The sequence below is a fragment of the Hipposideros armiger genome, unplaced genomic scaffold (genome assembly GCF_001890085.2).
Source record: "Hipposideros armiger isolate ML-2016 unplaced genomic scaffold, ASM189008v1 scaffold_49, whole genome shotgun sequence".
Classification (NCBI taxonomy): Eukaryota; Metazoa; Chordata; class Mammalia; order Chiroptera; family Hipposideridae; genus Hipposideros; species Hipposideros armiger.
The window spans coordinates 2455968-2473693 of record NW_017731399.1 but is presented as its reverse complement, the minus strand read 5'-3'; the positions used below and the strand labels follow the sequence as shown (position 1 = coordinate 2473693).

Sequence of the window (17726 nt, the reverse complement as noted above, 5' to 3'; positions counted from 1 at the left end):
AGGGCCTCTGCAAGATCTGAAATGCATTCCCAAAGTTTATTGTCAGGGAAGGGTATTGGCAATGGAGGCCCTAATCCCCAAATTGGTAAGGTTCTAGTTGAATCATTGCTTGGATTTCATGAGCACTCAAACATATGTTTACTATTTTCTTTCTGCATGCATTTTTGGAAGAATGATGAAATGTGAAAAATGCTCCATGTTAAGAGTTGTGTGCTGAAGCAGTAGTTATCAAACTTTGTATAAAAGAATTACCTAGTGTCCTGTTAAAACTCCCAAAGCTCAGGCTACACCTTATAGTAATTAAATCAGAATCTAAAGGTGGGACTCAGGCATTGGTCATTTTTAAAGCCCACCAGGTAATTCAATGTAAAGACAACTTTGAGAACCAGTAGGCCAAAGGAGATTTTAAATTGTATGTTGTCTCCATTTGAAAATAGGTTCATTAATCACGGTTTCCAAAGGCCCTGGTCTGTTAATATCTTCATAGGTATGGAAGATGCTGGAGGTATTGGAGGGATCATTGTTCATAGCAAACTCCTTAAGTCCAAAATAGAATCCACCCAACCTGAAAGCGTTAATGCAGTTTCCAAAGGTGCTGGATAGCCAAGGAACAGCTTAGGCGCGGGGAGAACCTGGCTTATGGGGAGCAAAGAAAGCCAAGATTTAAAATGTCTCTTAATCTAAAACATATATGTGCCCCTGGGCCTGAAAACAAGCCTAAACTTGCAGTTCAGGTAAAAGTTCCAAACAATTGATAGAAATTGAGTTGTGATAACAACGTTATGTAAACTGAAAAGTTTAGAGGAGAAATTTGATTTGCGGAGGAGGCTGTATGGGAGAAGAGAAATGCAGAGAGCAGGCTGCACAGATTATTTTTCTATGACTTCTCCTTTCTGATGCCCAGGAATGCAGAACTGGCCGATGGTCCTTCCTGATTATCTGTGTACTCAAAACAGAACTAAACCCTAACAAAATGAAAGCGGCTATTTAATCAAGAAGATAGAACTGTACCTTATTAAATTAATCTGCTTTGGTATTTAAGGTAATTAGGTATTTGTGGTTTAAAGTGTCCTTATAGACGCATTCGAGTCTATGGTGGTGTGGACTTTGATTTGCTCCTTCCTTAGGGGACATCGCTCCTTCAATAGAACTCTTTGTCAGAGATTCTGATTCTACATGGGTTTTATTTTTTTTTTAACTTTTTATTTTGATATAACTATAGATTCATAAAAAGTTGGGGGGAAATGTACAGAGAAGTCCTCATGCATCCTTCACCCAGCCTCTCCTATGGTAACACCTTAGATAGAGTTTTGTATCAAAACCGAGAAATTGACACTGGTGTACTCCCCAGGGCTTATTCAGATTTCACTGGTTTTACAAGCACTCAAGTATGTGTGTGTAGTTCTGTGCCATTTTATCATGTGTAACCACCACTACAGTCAAGATACAGTATTCCTCATGGGATTCTGAAGAACTGTTAAGGAATATGGAAGTAGTCCTTTTGCTTGTAGTCTCATCGCCAACTTGAGTTCAGGACTTTGTATTATTGGGGACAGCTGCCATCCTGATGGGGATAGGTAGTGTAGCTTTTGTAACATAAAGTGGCCTTTTAGTCCTTTGTCCTGGGATCCTCATTAAAGGTGCATTTCTCAATAACTATGTTTTGAGGCAGTAAACCGTGGTCATTATATGAAGGAAGTGAAATAATAAGTATATATGCCCCAAAGCATAAAAGTCTGTTATTGGTCTTCATTTTGGAGGCAAATCCACCAATTCTGGCACAACAGCAATGGACTGAATGCTAGGAAGTTCTTTTTTCTGCCAAGTTTTAGAACATTTGAGATTTGCTCAATAATTAGTGCATTTATGTAGTTCCCGAAACAGTAAGAAGACTGTCAACCTCGCAGAAAAATGCCCTGATATGTTCGAAGTGAGTAGGCTTGATTCTGTAATAAAGAAACGGAAACAGTCAATAGCATATTCTAAGCATTGTCGACATACTAAACTCTACCTCACTTTTTAAGTAATTACTGTCTCTAGAGCTTAAGGATACATAATCATATCTACCATCCATATAGCATAGGATTTTAATTATCATTGCACATAGTATATAAAAACTAAGGTGCTTAGGGAATGTAAGTCCAGTATTAAGCTTTCTGTTCCCAGGATTTGCTGCTAAATCTATCATCTAGCAAAACTGTCTGTGTGTTCTGTTATACTGCCTGCACACCACTATCTTCCTTAGAAACTTTTATTTCTGACTGTTTTTGGCGAGAGTTTCATAGACGAGTTCTGGAGTTGTTCTGGTTGGTCCAGAGTCAGTAAGCTCAGCCCCGATGAAATCATGGGCTATGTGATGAGAAAGTGTCTAAACACCAAGGTAGTAATCTTGAGCAGAAGCAGCCTTGGGGTATTTATAAAGAATACATTCTGCCAGATGTATTTGTGGGGTTTTTCTTGTTAGGGATTTAATATAGTGAAAATTCAGCAAAGCATCAAATTGATAATCCCCTTGTCTCATAAAGCCTGATTTGAAAAAGTCAATTTATTTAGAGTCTTAGATATTCTGGAAAAGGTAATCACCAACCCACTCATGAAAAGAGCAGAGGAAGAAGATAATCAACATGAATGATTACGAAATGAAAAAAAATCAGAAAAGAGGCCAGATTATTTTCAATTAAAAAGTAAGCTTTATCTTAATGGAAATGTCATCCTGAACATAGGTTTTAAATGTTAGGAGAAGAAAACCAGGGTTATATCAGTATATGCCCCCCCCCCCAATCCACACACAACCCAGTCAAGAAAGCAATGAACCAGCCTCTTAACAAATGGAACATTCACTACAAAGATGTTTCGACAAAAGCAGGTCAGTGTTTTAGCAACCAGCTAGCAAATAGCCATAATAGCTATGTCATGTGTCAAGTAAACACATCAACATAGAATGATTATAAAGAGTAAATGAAGGAATGCATATGGAGTTTATAGCACAAGGCTTTTTTTAGCTGGGTGTTAATTTCTCAAAACATAAAATTTAAAGCTAACTTTTGTACTGTCATCACAGGTATCGTGTTTATAGAAGAAATGAAATTCAGAATAGGTCTTTCATCAGTCATGTTACACATCAGTGCCACCCTTAAGCTAAGAAATGGTTTTTCACTGTAAAGCAGTACAAATTCATGACTTTGCTAAGTTTATGACTGCTGAGTAATAAATCTAGCTAACATTTACTGAGCACCGACTGTGCACTGCCAAGTGTGCTGAGAATTTCACATGTATTATTTTATCTAAACCTTAGAACAGTATTATGAGGTAGGCACTATTATCTCTATTTTACAGATGGGAACACTGAGGCCGTAATGTGCAGAGATCTATATTGGTTCTCAATCAGGAAAGGTCTTGGTTGAAGGGGAAAGTGAGGTAGGAGGGCAGCAGCACTGAGGATAAAGTAAGGAAAAGGTTAGGGTAGAGACAATATCACCTAAGGCTAAATTTCCAGACCAGAAGCGCTTTTCAAGGAGAGAGGGAGTCTAAGCTGCAGAAATCAGTAAGCAGGATAAGAAAAGGGTTTGTCTAAGGGAAGACTAGGACATGATGTTTGTTTGAGGGGTGACTGGAGAATTTGGAGACGGCAAAACAAGAGTTTGTGAGCGTGAAGGGGTGAGATTGTGAGAAACAAAATAACCTCAAAAGACACTTACTTGGTGAGAAAGAAGAGACTCCTCAGTGAGTAGATGGACATGGGAAACTAGTGCGGCTTGGGGCGGGTGTTCCTGTACTGTTTTTACGGTCTGTCCTTACCCTCAGTGTTTCATCAGACATTCCCTTCCTCTGGAGGCTAACTGGGGTGAGGGTGGGGGAATATGAATGAGCATTCAACTCTTGGGCACTTGGTTACACTATTTAGGTTTATGTAGTCTGAAAGAGCTTTTTCTTGGTCTATAGGAATTGTCTACCCCTGAAAAATACTCGCTTCATGAATTATCTTTTTCCACAGGTGAGCGCTTAATACATACAGTGTAGGTACCATGATCTACCTCAGAGATACAGCATGCATTATTAATACTGTCAAATAGGTAATCAGAGTTCATTCTTTCCAGCGTGTGTTGTATATACTTAAATCTCACCAAGAAAATTGTTATACTCTCATAAGTACATTTGCCATATTGTTACAAGCATATACACCCAAAGCATCAAGCCCTGAAGCAATTATTAAGTATCGTAGAGCATTTTTCAAATTCAAATATACATAATTTAATCATCAGCCAGATAGACCTATAACCTATAGGAGCCAGTGTGTGTGTTCTTTATCTCTTTCCCACCCATCACTCAATTTCATTATCTTTTCTGAATTTCTCAGTCCTGAGAAAATGATCTTGCATTATATGAAATCTGTACAAATGCCTAATAGAGCTTGTGTAAAAACATCAAAAGATTTTTAAAATTTCTATTTTCTTTTGAACGCATGCATCATCAAACTATTTGATCTACTTAGAGAGCAAAGGGTCAAAACTATAGACAAAAGATAGAATAAAAGATTATGAAAATTTAGAATATATATAGGACCTCATCCAGAAAACTGTTACCAAAATTTTAGCTAATTTTATAAGGATTTTTTTAAAGAAATATTTTCTAAAGGCATATGTACAATTATGTTATGGAAGTCATTTTAAGTTATTTTGTCTGAGGATTCTATATTTTGTCATTAAAATACAGTTTTTAAAAGTGTACCTGTGGATCTGCATCCAGTGATGGGGCTGTGTTTATCAACGAGCACTGTGACGCCTCTGCGAGTTATGCTTCACCCTTTCTCTGATGGAAAGGAAATGGTTCAGGCACCCCTTCCATGCCCAGGAGGTGTCTTCAGCCTCTTGGCTGTATGAGTCGGGTTTGGAACTGTGCATATTATGTGAAACCATGTTTGAAATAAGGTTCCTACTAAACCTTTTCCTGCATGGAATGCAAATTAACTGCCTGCTTTTAATCGCTAATTGGGCATTATCTCAATAGTGCCATCATCATAACACAGCCCAGGCCCTACTGCCCACCACTAATGTGTTAGACAGTTTTGCAGTATTTGACCAGCCTCCGAACATGTCAGATTTGGGAGAAAAGAGTGCCCACATATACCTTCATGGAAAGAATGACCAGACCTTGGCAATGTTACGGCAGCTAAAAGAACAATAACCCATTCGGCTTACACTTAGAATGTGTTCTCAACAGAAAAAGAGATACTGGGTAGAAACAGAAAAATATAATAAAATAGACTTCTTCTGTTGGCAGAGCATATGTATTTATACATTCTTCTGTGTTTAGCTCAGTGGTTAGAGAACAGTTCCTGGAAAGATTGCAGGATACAAATGTTTTCAATTTGAGCTTGTACATTTCATCTAATTGGTCCCTGGGACAAGGTTCACTACCCTGGAGGTGCCTTGGCTCAGTCTTTAAAACACACACTAATGAATTTCAGGTTTGGGACAGAAAACGGCTGCTCCATGTCAGACAGTCGTGAACTTGGAAATGTTTCCCATGAATGTCTTAAATAGCTACGTACTATCACTCTGGAGAGTGATTCTGCTGTCTCCAAACTCAGATAACTGATTGCCCTTGCTTAGAGCACTCAGTGCTTGCCTACTTTTAAAACTTAGATTTGGCAGATTCCTTCCGTTTTAGAAAGGGGACAGTGTCAGAGAAAATAGGGCAAAGATCATCCAAGTCCAGTTGGATGTATTGAAGGACACTTAAAAACAACTTAAAACAGACCGTTAACTTGGACTGGGTATGTTTGTTTTGTTTTCCTCTCCGCCATCTAAAGAAAGAGAAAATGCAAAAGAAAGTCATCTTTCATAGCTTTTCCTGTTGCTACAGGTAGCAATAGTTAAGGAATTGCATCTTACCCAGCCCACCCAAAAAGTCAAGGAAGTGGGGTAGTTGAATATGGAAACTTGTTTTACGTAGATGGGAAAGAAGCTAATGGAGTCACAAACACCCTTTCTCAGAACGACAGAGTCCAAGCTGTGCCTTCCCCAGCCCCCACACCCTTCACAGTGCTTCCTAAGACTCGATTCTGACTGACTTAGAAGACAGACACAATTGCTCGACTTGGCAGATGTGTTGCCTATATCCTCAGAGTGAGTCACAATTTGCGCTGGGCCAGTAGGAGGGGGATGTTGATTTCATGAATTCCTTTGTTTGCGAAAATTTGACCATGGACTGTGATTTCCTTACGGAGTGGGACAGCGTCCATTTCTGTGTGTGGTGCCGTATTTGTCCCGGTTATGGCATTCATCATCTGTGAGACTGTGCTCAGGCTGCACGAGCCTCCCGTCTGGGCCTCAGTTTCCTCCTTCTTAATTGAAGCAGGCCAGATGATCTCCTAAGGCCCTTGGTGGCTTTCACATTCTGAAGTTCAGCTTCTTCTGCACATAGGAGGTTAGGGCATCAATTGCCTTGGTCAACTAGAGACCATTTGGGCTGTCCAGCTGATAAACTTTTCCAGCCGACGAATGTGAATGAACAGCAACCCTCAAGTCCTGCAGAAAGTCTGTGTTCAGCTTGCTGGAATGGTCAGTGGGAATCCTGGGTGATGAAGCATTCGCAAGTGCTGGAGGCTTACGGGGGATGGTGGCCTGTTCAAGGTCATGACAAGCAGCGTGAGATAGGATACAATCTGGCCATCAGAAGGTCTTGGGTTCCTCCATCTCCCAACTGTCCTTACCAACCAAAATTCCCTAGCCTTGCACTGTTCTAAAACTTCTGTTTGGTTATTTTTTAAATGAAGATAATATCTACTTTTCAGGGTAAAACACTTAAGGATAATATATTTGAAAGTGTCTAGCAAATAGGTGGAGCTTGATAAATTGGTAACCACGACCAGCAATTTGGTCAAAACAAAACAAAACAAAAACAAAAACGAGACAACCTTATCTGAAAGCCAAAGGCGGGGGAAGCTAACATTTGCGTAGTGGGTAACATTTCACAGTACTTCAGGACATCATCTTTTAATCCTTACAGCCTCATTTTATAGATGCAGAGAATACCTGCAAGTTCCCAGGGTCACAACACTTGGAAATAGTGGAGATTTAAGGCTTCTGATTCCAACATACCGTGGTGTTCCTTTTACAAAACGCAACCAACACACCATTACACTTGGTGGATATATTTTATAGTTAATGTCAAACTTCTGATGATTCTGGAAAAGGAAATAAACTATCAGAAATGGTAATAGTACCTATTGGGGGGGGTTTATCCTTATGCCTTTTTATATGACTACAGCTGTATCGACTGCCATATAAGACAAACCCAGGAAACTCTGGCTAGTTGCTCCTCACTGTGTGGGATTTTAGTTCCGCAACTGCTCCTGGGTATAGCTGGAAGATTTTAGTATCTCTGGGATGTCACTGTCCAGTTTCGAAATAATTTTATAAATGGGTTTCTTCCAGGAAGGATCTGAGTCTTTCCCTGTGGAGATAGCCCTGAAGAACTCCTGTAACGTCAAGCTGGCAATTTCCAAGAAGCAATCTGGGACCTGTATTCCCAAAGAGACCCACCAGAAAGAAAAGACGTGAGGCTGTGAAGCACCACTGGTACAGACCTCACTGCCTGATGCAGCCTGTTCCTTGAGTGGTAGGCTGACAAGAGCCTCCTGCTCTACTGGCCTCCAGGTTTTGCAGCCCCAGGAATCCCCTGCCCCTCATCAAAAACAAATCTTAAAATGATGGTACCAATGAGACAGACCTGGGAGAAAGCCTATTAGGGACACTCCCTTTGTAGCAGGAGCCGATTCCACTAATGAGTCACGTTTTTAGTAAGTGGGAAACTCTGACTCTGAAATTCAATCTGTGGTTAAAAGAGGTTTTCAGCATACTTTTCCGTAGTGCCTAATGTGGAAAAGAGTGTCCCCAAGTTTATGACTGTGGTACCTCATCTCACCAACTTTTGGGGCTGGATCCAAAGGCCTTGGAATCATTCCCACTTCCAAAGCCAACCATAAGGTTCAGGGAGGCGAAAGAATATGTCCCAGGACCTTACCCAGACTGGAACCATCATCGATGGGACATCCCACAGGTCCCCCAGATCCAGCCTGGCCCAGGGCTTCCCACCACTGCATGCCAGATAACCACCCCCACGTGGAAAGATGTGGCAGCACTGCCCCTCCCGCACGCCCTGACCCCACAAGTCTCAGAAAGGATGCACGGTCCATTCCCCACAGGTAGGCCTAGGTTTCCAGACACATCCTGGTGGAGCATCTGACTGGTGGATGCCAGCAGTTCTTCCCTTTCTTGGAGGTATCAATAAACTGTTTACTGTGATCACAAGTGAGAAAGTCAAGAAGAGGGAAGTGTAGTCGGTGACCAGACACACATGGCACCTGCAGAACCAAGATGCCAGGCTAACAGAGCTGTCGGCTGCCCACAAGGGAACACATGTCTGGATTAGTTTTCTCCAATGACAGACCTCTTGCTCACCCTTTACTGATGCTTTACCTCTAAGGTGCCACCAGTATGCCTTCCTAGAGATCCCCAAAGGACTGAGAAGCTTGAATATTGTTTATTCAGTATTTCCAGAGAGGATTTGAGGTGACTTGCCATGGAAGGCTCACAAATAAAAGTGTTCAAGGGGGAATAAAGATAAGAACCACATGATGAACAGAAATCGTAGGCCAAGACTAGGTGCTGCAACTGAGCCCAGCGTTTAGTCCTGGGCCTCCATGCACTAAGGCGGAAAGGTCAAGAAGTTATGCAACTTGATAATCAACAGAGCATTAAGTCTAAAATGGCATAACGCCTGGCAGACCTCTGCTCCAGTTTCAGAAAGAAGACTGGCTGGCTATTCAGTTGGCGACATCCACCTGTTGCCTAAGAAGACATTGAGGCTGTCATCTTGGTGGATGGTACAGAGATTGGCCCCAGGCTGCCTTGGCTCAGTGACTTAAGGACTGACACCAGGGGAGGGGGCGTCTTTTCTAAAACTCCAATCACACATGGACCACACTCATCAGACCTCACGGGACCCAAGTATGTGTCTTACCTCAAAGTCATTTCCCTTGTTATAATGCATATTGAGAGCTCGAAAAAGTTCAGAGTCGCGGAGAACCACCAACATTTTGGGATTTGTGACGCCATCTGAAATCGCTTGCCGGGCAAATTTCTCCATTTGAATGTAATAGAACTCGCGAAAGTTGCTGAACCACTTGATCATCTGGGAGGTAATGCAGCGGTTGAACTGTGCAAACAATGGAGCCCATCAAGTCAGCCGTTTCCCATAAGGTGCTCAGAGTTGGAACTGTCAGCTTCCAGTTCAACATGGAGGTGAATAAGAACGGCTTCAACCTTTTCAAAAAGGGCTTCCTTTGGAAAAGAAGCCATGGCTATTTTTCTAAGCCTATTCAGTGTTACACGGAAAAATCTGAATTAGCTATATAGTACCCATTAGAAAATATATGTTTTTTGATATGCTAGATTTATGAAGGTTTTTCACCCATGGAAAGCTTGCCGTGGTCTAGGTATGACCTTGGGATGTTCCAGGGTCAAGGCCAGTGTGGTACCCACTACTGCTTCACCGAGACATTGCATGGCAGCCACTGAGCCTTCTGCCTGGTGAAGGGCCAAGGGAAGGGGTGAGGGTGTCGATCAGAGAGCAGTTTATCAGCAACTTGGAGTTGCAGAATGAATTGAAATCAGCTTGGTGCAGGGGTCAACCAAGCAACTGAATATGAGGGTAAATGCAAAGGAATGATATAGATACAAAATATTAACGACCCTAACCCAACACCCAGGGTAAAGGAGGCCCTCAGAAACTTGATGGAAACAGGCAAGTCCTGGTTCCAACCATCAGAGCTTGATTTTCCTTATTCTGTGTGTACCTTCACTCCGTTTGAAACACAGCAATTTGAATGTCAATTTGGCAGTGTCCAGCTCTGTATATACACAGCCTTTCTTTTTCATAGTGTCCCCAGCAAAGACAGAACACTAGGCCATAGAGGCCATTTACTAATGTTTCCCTTTTCCCCCCACCCTTTTCCCTCCACATGTGTTTCTGGGTATTTCTACAGTTCAAAAGCTGAAAATTTCAAACACCCAAACTTCCTAGCCCACTGTTATTCGTGATTATTCAGGCAGACTCTCGACCCAGAACTGGAAACAAGTTTTGCAGAGGCTGAAACTCAATGGGATGACTTTACCTGTACGTCTGGGAAATAAGCCTTCAGGAGGTTGGAGCTGGGGTAGCGTGTGAAGAAAAACATTAGCTTGGCCTTCTTCAAGTGACCGGGATTTAGACCCTCCTGGATTTATCCCAGTGTCAAGGAAAATTAATACCAGTTTATCAAACAATTTTATCAGATTATCCAAACAGTGAATTGTCCTGTTCCTTGTGGGTTTTATTTTATTTTATTCTGGTTGAATAGTGCATTTGCTCCATTTTTATGTCTCTAGCAAATCTGATCAGATAAGCTTTTTCTTTCTGAGTGCTAAATACCATAGGAGTATATGTACAGTACAGTTGCAGAATTTTAAAACCATGTTGATGTGTAAAAGTTCTGTGGCATATATGATACCAAATACAGTTTGTTGTACTTTGTGTGTGCTTTCAGAATAGGATGAGAAGAGATGGCAGCCCTCTACTAGATAAACCATTCTGAAACCCAAGTAGAGATTTCTTTCTCCTCTCTGCCTCAGTTTTCTCATCTGTAAAATGAGAAGAATCAACTTGATTGATGATCCCCATGCTGGCTCTCAAAATTGCCTTCGCAGTGTTTAAGCCAACAAGTATTTAACCAGACTGGGTACCAGATCAGTTTGCTTTGGCTCAAGAAACTTGAACTGCTGCTGTCTGCACCTGCCCTCTGTTTGCCTGGCAGAACTTGCTCTCACCCTTCCCGTCTCAGCTCAGACGTGCCCTCCTCTATACAACATTTCCTTGCTGAATTAGGCCTTCCTTCCCCTGGGCTACCAAGGCTCTTTGTACAAACCTCTGTTGTAGCACTGACCTTATTGGAATTTTTACTGCATGTTTGCCTCACCATTTAGACTGTGAGCACCTCATGGACAAGGACCTTATCTTTTCATCTTTGTATTCCACAGGCCTAGCCCAGTGCTAGGAACATAGTAGGTGCTCAATAAACATGTTAGATAAAGGTATGTGTGAATGATTAAATGAATGGTCAACCTTAATCCATTTGCAAATATGGAAATCGTATTCCAACCCATATCTCAGTCTGGGAACAGGTTCCTCCCCCTTTAACAAGAGCAGGGAGCTGTGGTATGACTGCCTAGCACCAGAATGGGAGGCAAATAAATGTTTTTACACAAGAACACTTAGCATTGCCAGGGACAGTTCCTGGGGCTTCTCAAAGCTTTACACAGGTAAGTAACCTTGGAGCTCAGGTCTGAGGGCTGTAGCTTTAGGACAATTAAGACTTCTCAGTAGGATATATCAGTTTAACCAAAGAAAATCAACTGATTACAGTTACAGCCGGCCCTGGCATTCAGGCAGCTATGTAGAAGACCCTGCCCCCTGCCCATTGGCCCTACTTATCCTTCTTATAGATTCATAAATGCTCTGGAAAGAATCCTGGATTTGAGAGAATCCAAAGACGCAGTTTCAGATAATGATTTTGCCACCTATTAGCTGTGTGACCTTAGGCAAGCCACTTACCTTCTCTGGGCCATTTCTAAATGTAGAATACAGTGGTTAAAACTTGTGCTTGGCAGTCAGATCATGGGTTTGAATCCCAGCTCTGCATGTGTCTGTCTTGTGACTTTGAGCAAGTTAGTTCACTTCTCTGTGCCTGCCTCTCAAATACCTGACCTGGAGTGGAGGCTTGAGGATCATGAGATAATACAGGCCCACAACCTCTTGTCTGAAACACTGGGCCAAATGGGATTCAGGTTTCAGAATTTCTGTTATAAAGGTAACATGGTGCATGTACCATATGTTTACACCTGCAGCGGAGGCTGTGGCAGCAGTCTGTAATCCGAAACATTCATGTTTCCACAGAAAAACGGATGACTATTTACAATAAGTTGGTTAGGTTATAAACAGCCTCCAATCAGTGCAGGTCAGGCTTTGCCACCAAAAAAGCTCCCACCATCATTACAGGAAAGAAAACAGAAGGATTTTTCAGAGCTTTTAGAGTTGCAGAATGTGGCTAAGTGCTGGCGGACATGTACATGTGAACTGCTGGTAATGGTGCCTGCCACAGGGAAAGTGCAGAGCAAATGCTACCCTCATCATCTCGTCATCGCACCTGCTTTACCCGTTTCACAGGGCTGGCATGTGAACCTGAAAGTTCTCTTACACTTCAAAGTATCTTGCTCTCAGGTGGCTTCATGGCCCACAGGAATAAATCTCTAATGCTGGAATGTAGGCAGCAGGAACGAGGGACTAACTGGGGGGCCAGGATGCTGCCCCAAGGATCCAAATCATTGCAAAGGTAGCAAAGTGCCTCACTTGTGCAGCCAGGCCGGGTGGATGGACCCTGAAACCTCCTGAAGCTCTCTGAGCCCAACCCTCATTTCACAGGATAGGGCCAGGCACACAGTAGGTGCCTGAGAAAGATCAGCATGCAAAGGATCAGGAAGCAAAGAATCTTTGGGGGCTCTGTTCTTGAGGTTCTTCTACCACTGCCTGACTTTAACACGGAGTTAACCAGTGGTCAAGAATATCTATCTATGCTGCCATCTCTATACTTCCAAAAAGATCCCCCTGCTGTCTGAAAAGGCAAGTGAGGTGTTGCTAGCATTGGCTTTATAGGTGCTCACTGCTTGCCCAGAAAGCACCCAGCGGCAGCCGAGCTTTGGGGGTGTTTCCAACACCTGTGACCAGCAGGGGGCGCTCATAGCAGTTAGGACGCGAGCCGGCTCTGGCGTGGCAGTGAGCTGGCCCCACCTGTTCTCTCTGGCCTTAACTACAGCTTGCCAGACAGAGGGCACGGCTGTTCACCTCACAGACGCATCGACACCTGGAGACTCGGCTGCCCATGAGAAGCGACAGCATGAGCTCGGCTCGCCAAAAAAGCAACATCCAAAATGTGTCGCCAGAAACTTTATCCTATAAGATGCTTGTTGGAAGGGGGTTCTTTGGTCGTATGAGTTTGGGGCTGCACACATATTCTCTTAGCGCTTCACCTTGGACTTCAGCACGTTAAAGGCTCTGAGAAGCCCCGCAGCAAAGAAACTAACCCAATATTTACCCAAGCTGCTTTTTTTTTTCTAATTCAACAATTATTAATATCTTGAGGGAGCATTACTCTGGGAAATACTATTTAAGAGAGTGGGGTCTGCCTAAGTGTGGCAAAGATGATGCAATAAGATCCAGACGCCTACAGACCAACCTGAGCCCCTCAGCCTCCGCCACGGGGCGGGGGGGTGGGGTCTCTCCTTCCATGTGCCTAGCCCCAGACCCTAGTCCTCCCAGCAGCAGCTTAGAAGCTGTGCCTTAAACTGAAGTCTTCTTACCCCTTCCAGCTGCCCCTGGTCCAGTCCCTGAGGAAGACTTCCCCTTCCCCACCTGCCTCAGAAGTTTCTGGTCCCTCATACCTTCGCCGTGAATTATCTAGTCAGTGCAGAACGCTTGCCTGTGGAGCCAAGAGGCTGGGGGAGCCATGCCTCAGATGAAGTCATACCTTTGACCCTCTCTGTCAAGGTGTATGGGCAGCTGACAACCAAATTATGGGGTTCTTCCTTCCATAGGGTAGTTATCCTATTTTGGAAGCCCATTTGAGTTTAAAAACAAGCAAAACCCTTTCAGACCCAGAGGAAGAAGCTGCTGTGTCACAGAGAAGGTAAATGAACCTTCCTCTCCAGCATCTTTAACCCCAGAATGCAGTCACCGCCTTCCCGGGAGCCTCATAACTGTAAGCCACAGGGAAGGAAGGTCCAGAAGCAATGTTAAGAAGACCACCGAGAAAGCAAAGCTGTTCCCAATGCCATATAGTTATTTGTCTCCATCTCCCCTCGTCTTCCAGATTTCCTGTTCCTTTGGGCTGTGACAAAGAACTTCAATTACTAGTAAAGGATATGTGGACTGAAGAAAAAGGAAGTACATCAGCGACAGCCTGCAGGTCACCCTGCTCCATCTTCACCGAGGGAAGAAGGGACAGTCTTTCCAAACGGGTGGAAGCGAAGGGCAAGGCATGCTGCTGCTGGCTCAGAACCGACGGCCGCAGTTTGACAGCTCCCCAAGGTGGCAGGGCAGCCTCTGAGGAGGAGTGACTTTGAGGGGATGAGTCTTGGAGAAGACTGCTGCTCCAGTGACCATTGGGTCCCTGACCCAGTAGCTGGCTGAGAATCTGATTTTCTTGGATGTGGGAAGGCACAGTCAAGGGACAGTTTGTGGGGGGGCCTTGATAGGATTTGGGGATCATTCTTGGAGATACAGGGTACCTAGGAGAATCTAGAGGCTTGGTCAGTGCTAAGTTTCCCAGTGGGACCCCAGCCGGTGCCTGGGCCCTGCTGGGCAAGGTGGACAGAGGAGGTGGATCTCTATAGGCACCTCCCTCAGGTGACGTCTCGCCTCTCCCCTCTGACACCAGCCCCTGGAAACTTCTTCCTAGCTGAGTCAGGTGGCCATGGGGATCCAGAAATACCTTTTGTAGTACTGAGTCCACAGCCTGGGACACTGCCCCCATCAATTCTTTCCTCAGAATCTCCAGCAAAGCCCGTGTTCCAGGAGGAAGGAACCTGGGTTCCTCGGGCTGGAATTCAACATCAGACTCTCTGTGTTTTTCCACCTCGGAGAGGTCCCTGCTGGGACCCCGGTGGTGGTCAGTGTCTACAGCCCACGGCCTGGACCCATGGCCATTCCTCTGCTTTACGCTCTGAGGGCCCCTCTCCTTCTCAGGGTCTCCTGGGCCCTGAGCTGTGTCCCTGCGCTCAGCAGCCAGTAGAATGTGCTCTTGCAGATGTCTTAGCTGTTGCTTCAGTAGATGAAGCTGTTCTCTCACACGCGGGCCCCCCTTCCTGCTGCCATGGTTCCCAGCAGGGCCTGGCTTGCGGGGAGTTTGCTGCGTGGGAAGGCTCTGCTTCCTCTTCCTTTCCCGGGACTTCTCTGGGCAGCATGGGCTGTCCCTGGCTCGGGCATTGCCTGGCATCAGAGGGTTAGGGGAGAGGCACATGCCTTGGACAATGGTCTCTACTCTGGCCCTCTTTGCCTGGATGTGCTCATCCCAAAACCAGTCAGGGTCAGCAAGGCTGGAGTTGGGGACCTGGCTCCAGGGAAAGGAAGAGTGTCTGCCCCCACCACGGAGGGTTGGGCTTCTCCCACCTTCCATACAGGGTTCCGCTGGGTGAGAGCAGGCCCGGGACGGAGGGGAAAGCAAGCTGGAGTTTGGATCCATCCGCTAGTTCCACAGTCACTTGCTCAGAGCTTGTGGGGTTAGTCAGGGCTCCGTGAGGGAATCCCTTCTAATGTCCTCAGCTAGAGGTGCAGCCAGCTGAAGTGCGCTGGGTCAGGGATTCGGCCTCTGAGATGCCAGGGCTTACAAACCTCCTGGGCCGACTCTGAAATTAGAGACAGGAAGGACACAGAACACGTGACTTTGAACAACGCTTTTCAAACTTGAATGTGCAAAGACATCACCTAGGGACCTTGTTAAAGTGCAGAATCTGATTAGGCAGATCTGGGGTGAGGCCGGGATAATGCATTTCTAACCAGCTCCCAGCTCACTGGGGTGCTGCTGGTTGGGACCACACTTTGAGGAGATTTCCAAGAGCAATCCTCCAGAGAGAAAGTTCTCTTGCCAGAGCAGAACAATGACACAAAAACAATAATAAACATAATGATGGCAGCTAACTGCATAACTGGCATTTTGACAAGACCTTTACGTCCATTGACTCATTTAATCCTCATAACAACTCCAGAGGATGTTGTCATTCTTACTTGACAGATAAGGAAACAGGCTCAGAGAAGTTAAGCATTTACCTCGTGAAGTCATACAGCCCGTAAGTAGCAGACTGAAGTCTTGCTTTAAGATTTGTCCGATTCAGGGTAACTTTATTAGTGACTACCTGCAACAATATCACCTGACACTGGTTAAAAATAGCAAGTTCAGCGGTAGGTCCCACCAGTCCTGCTAAATCAGAATCCCTCTGTGCTGGGCCAGGAAACCTGCATTTGAAACAAGCAAACAAAAAGTTGAGAACCAGCTGTCCTGCTCCTGGAAGAATCAGATTATACATTCATCTGCATTCATCATTCAACATTTAACAACTATCTGTCAAGCACCTACTATGTATGCATCAGGCCTTCTTCTGAGCTCTTAAAGAGACAGTGGTGAACAAGACCAGTAGAGTCCTACTCTCATAGAGCTGGCTGTCTAGCAGGGGAAGAGAGACTAAACAAGTATATTTTGAGGTCATGATACCTGCCATGAAGAAAAAGCACAGTAGGGGTTGGAAATTAGGATGAAGATATGGCAAGAAAAATGGAGCTGTTTTAGGAAAGGCTGCCTAAAGCTGTTTTATTTTCACGAAATACACTGTGCTTTAACCAGGAGGCTTCTGATAGCAGGTATAAGGCACTTCCAGTTTACAAAACATTCATACATGTCACCTCCTTACACCTCACACAAAACTTGAGAGTCAGTATAATCCTCTTATTTAACAGATGAGGAAACCGAGGCTCAGCAAGGCCGAGAGTGGCTCTCAGTTCTAAGATTCCAAATCTTTTGACGCAACCACACTTCAGCTACCTCCCTGAAGATCAAAAGACCTGCATAAGAGACCGACCTAGCTGTCTGTTAAGCACATGCTTCCTTTCCTAGAAGAGGTAAATTAAGTTTTTTCTTCTACAAATTTCCACTCTCCTTTTTGTCTCTTGCACAAATGCTGGCAAGAGAGAGTTTGCTTTCTTCTTCCCACTTGCCCCCTAAAGCTTATTCGGGATTGTCTGCCTCAGACATATCTCAGCTCTTCTGTAGCCAGTGGTTCATCTGCAGACGTGGCCCCAGCCTCCACCTGGAGCCTCCTGGTGACTAGCAGAGACACCCCAAAAAAGTTCCCATGAACAATGGCACTCCAAGCACCAGGGCGGGAGTTAGGAGGCGGTGACAGCTGCAGTACCATCATGGGGGAAATGTCAAAAGAAGTCTAGGTTCTTGGGTCAGAATAATTAGAAAGCCCTTGCTTTGAATAAGATATTTGTCAATTACTAAAATAAAAATAGATGACTTGCCAAATTAATATAACTTAAAGAGTTTGATATCACCAAGTTTATACCAACAGCTTGGATGGTTTACCACCCCCTGGAGACAGAAACATTTCATAACTTCCTGTGATCATTTGATGATGAATATATATTATTTTTATAATATATAACTACATAACTGGCATTATGACAAGAACTGTACATCCATTACCTAATTTAATTCTTAATATAATATAATTAATATAAAAATGTATAATATTAAAAAATAATTAGTTTAAAATCAAATGTTATCTGATAAGCATAACTGGATCATTAAGCATACATTAGCTGCTTTCTAACTAATAATTATCACTAAACTGGCAGAATTGATATTTTAACCAAGTAGGATAGTACAATAATAGTTAACTATATTTTAGTTAAGTAGCTTCCAAAAAGAAGAAAGGATTGGTTATGGTTATTCTAGCTGCTTAGTGAACATTTCCTGCTTAAACACAACATTTTCAACCCCAAACTCTGTAACTGTCCCTCTGCCGTCCCTCTCCTCAGACGTATCTACCTATACCTTGTGCAAGCTGGAAGCT

The 17726-nt window shown here is 43.9% G+C and overlaps 1 protein-coding gene across 2 annotated transcripts; it reads right to left on the bottom strand.

Moving 5' to 3' along the window:
- Positions 1-5931: 5931 nt before the first annotated feature.
- Positions 5932-15337, bottom strand: PROX2 (prospero homeobox 2). Of its 2 annotated transcripts, XM_019640281.1 has the most exons (4): positions 14021-15337; positions 10181-10288; positions 9028-9222; positions 5932-7525 (listed from the first exon to the last, which is right to left on the bottom strand). In XM_019640281.1, exons 1-4 carry the CDS (start codon positions 15335-15337, stop codon positions 7340-7342), a joined length of 1806 nt encoding a protein of 601 aa, XP_019495826.1. In that variant the 3' UTR covers positions 5932-7339. The 2 variants fall into 2 exon arrangements, with proteins under 2 accessions (XP_019495826.1, XP_019495827.1); XM_019640282.1 differs by lacking the exon at positions 10181-10288 and having other exon boundaries at positions 14588-15337.
- Positions 15338-17726: the final 2389 nt, after the last annotated feature.

Bases quoted from the DNA above. Each gene is read 5' to 3' on its own strand.
- PROX2 (XM_019640281.1), bottom strand. From the start codon at position 15,337: ATGGATCCAAACTCCAGCTTGCTTTCCCCTCCGTCCCGGGCCTGCTCT. The intron at 9,223-10,180 runs GTAAAGTCATCC...TTGTTTGCACAG, and splicing joins CTTATTTCCCAGACGTACAG to TTCAACCGCTGCATTACCTC. The intron at 7,526-9,027 runs GTAAGACACATA...TTGGGAATACAG, and splicing joins ACAAGGGAAATGACTTTGAG to GTCCCAGATTGCTTCTTGGA.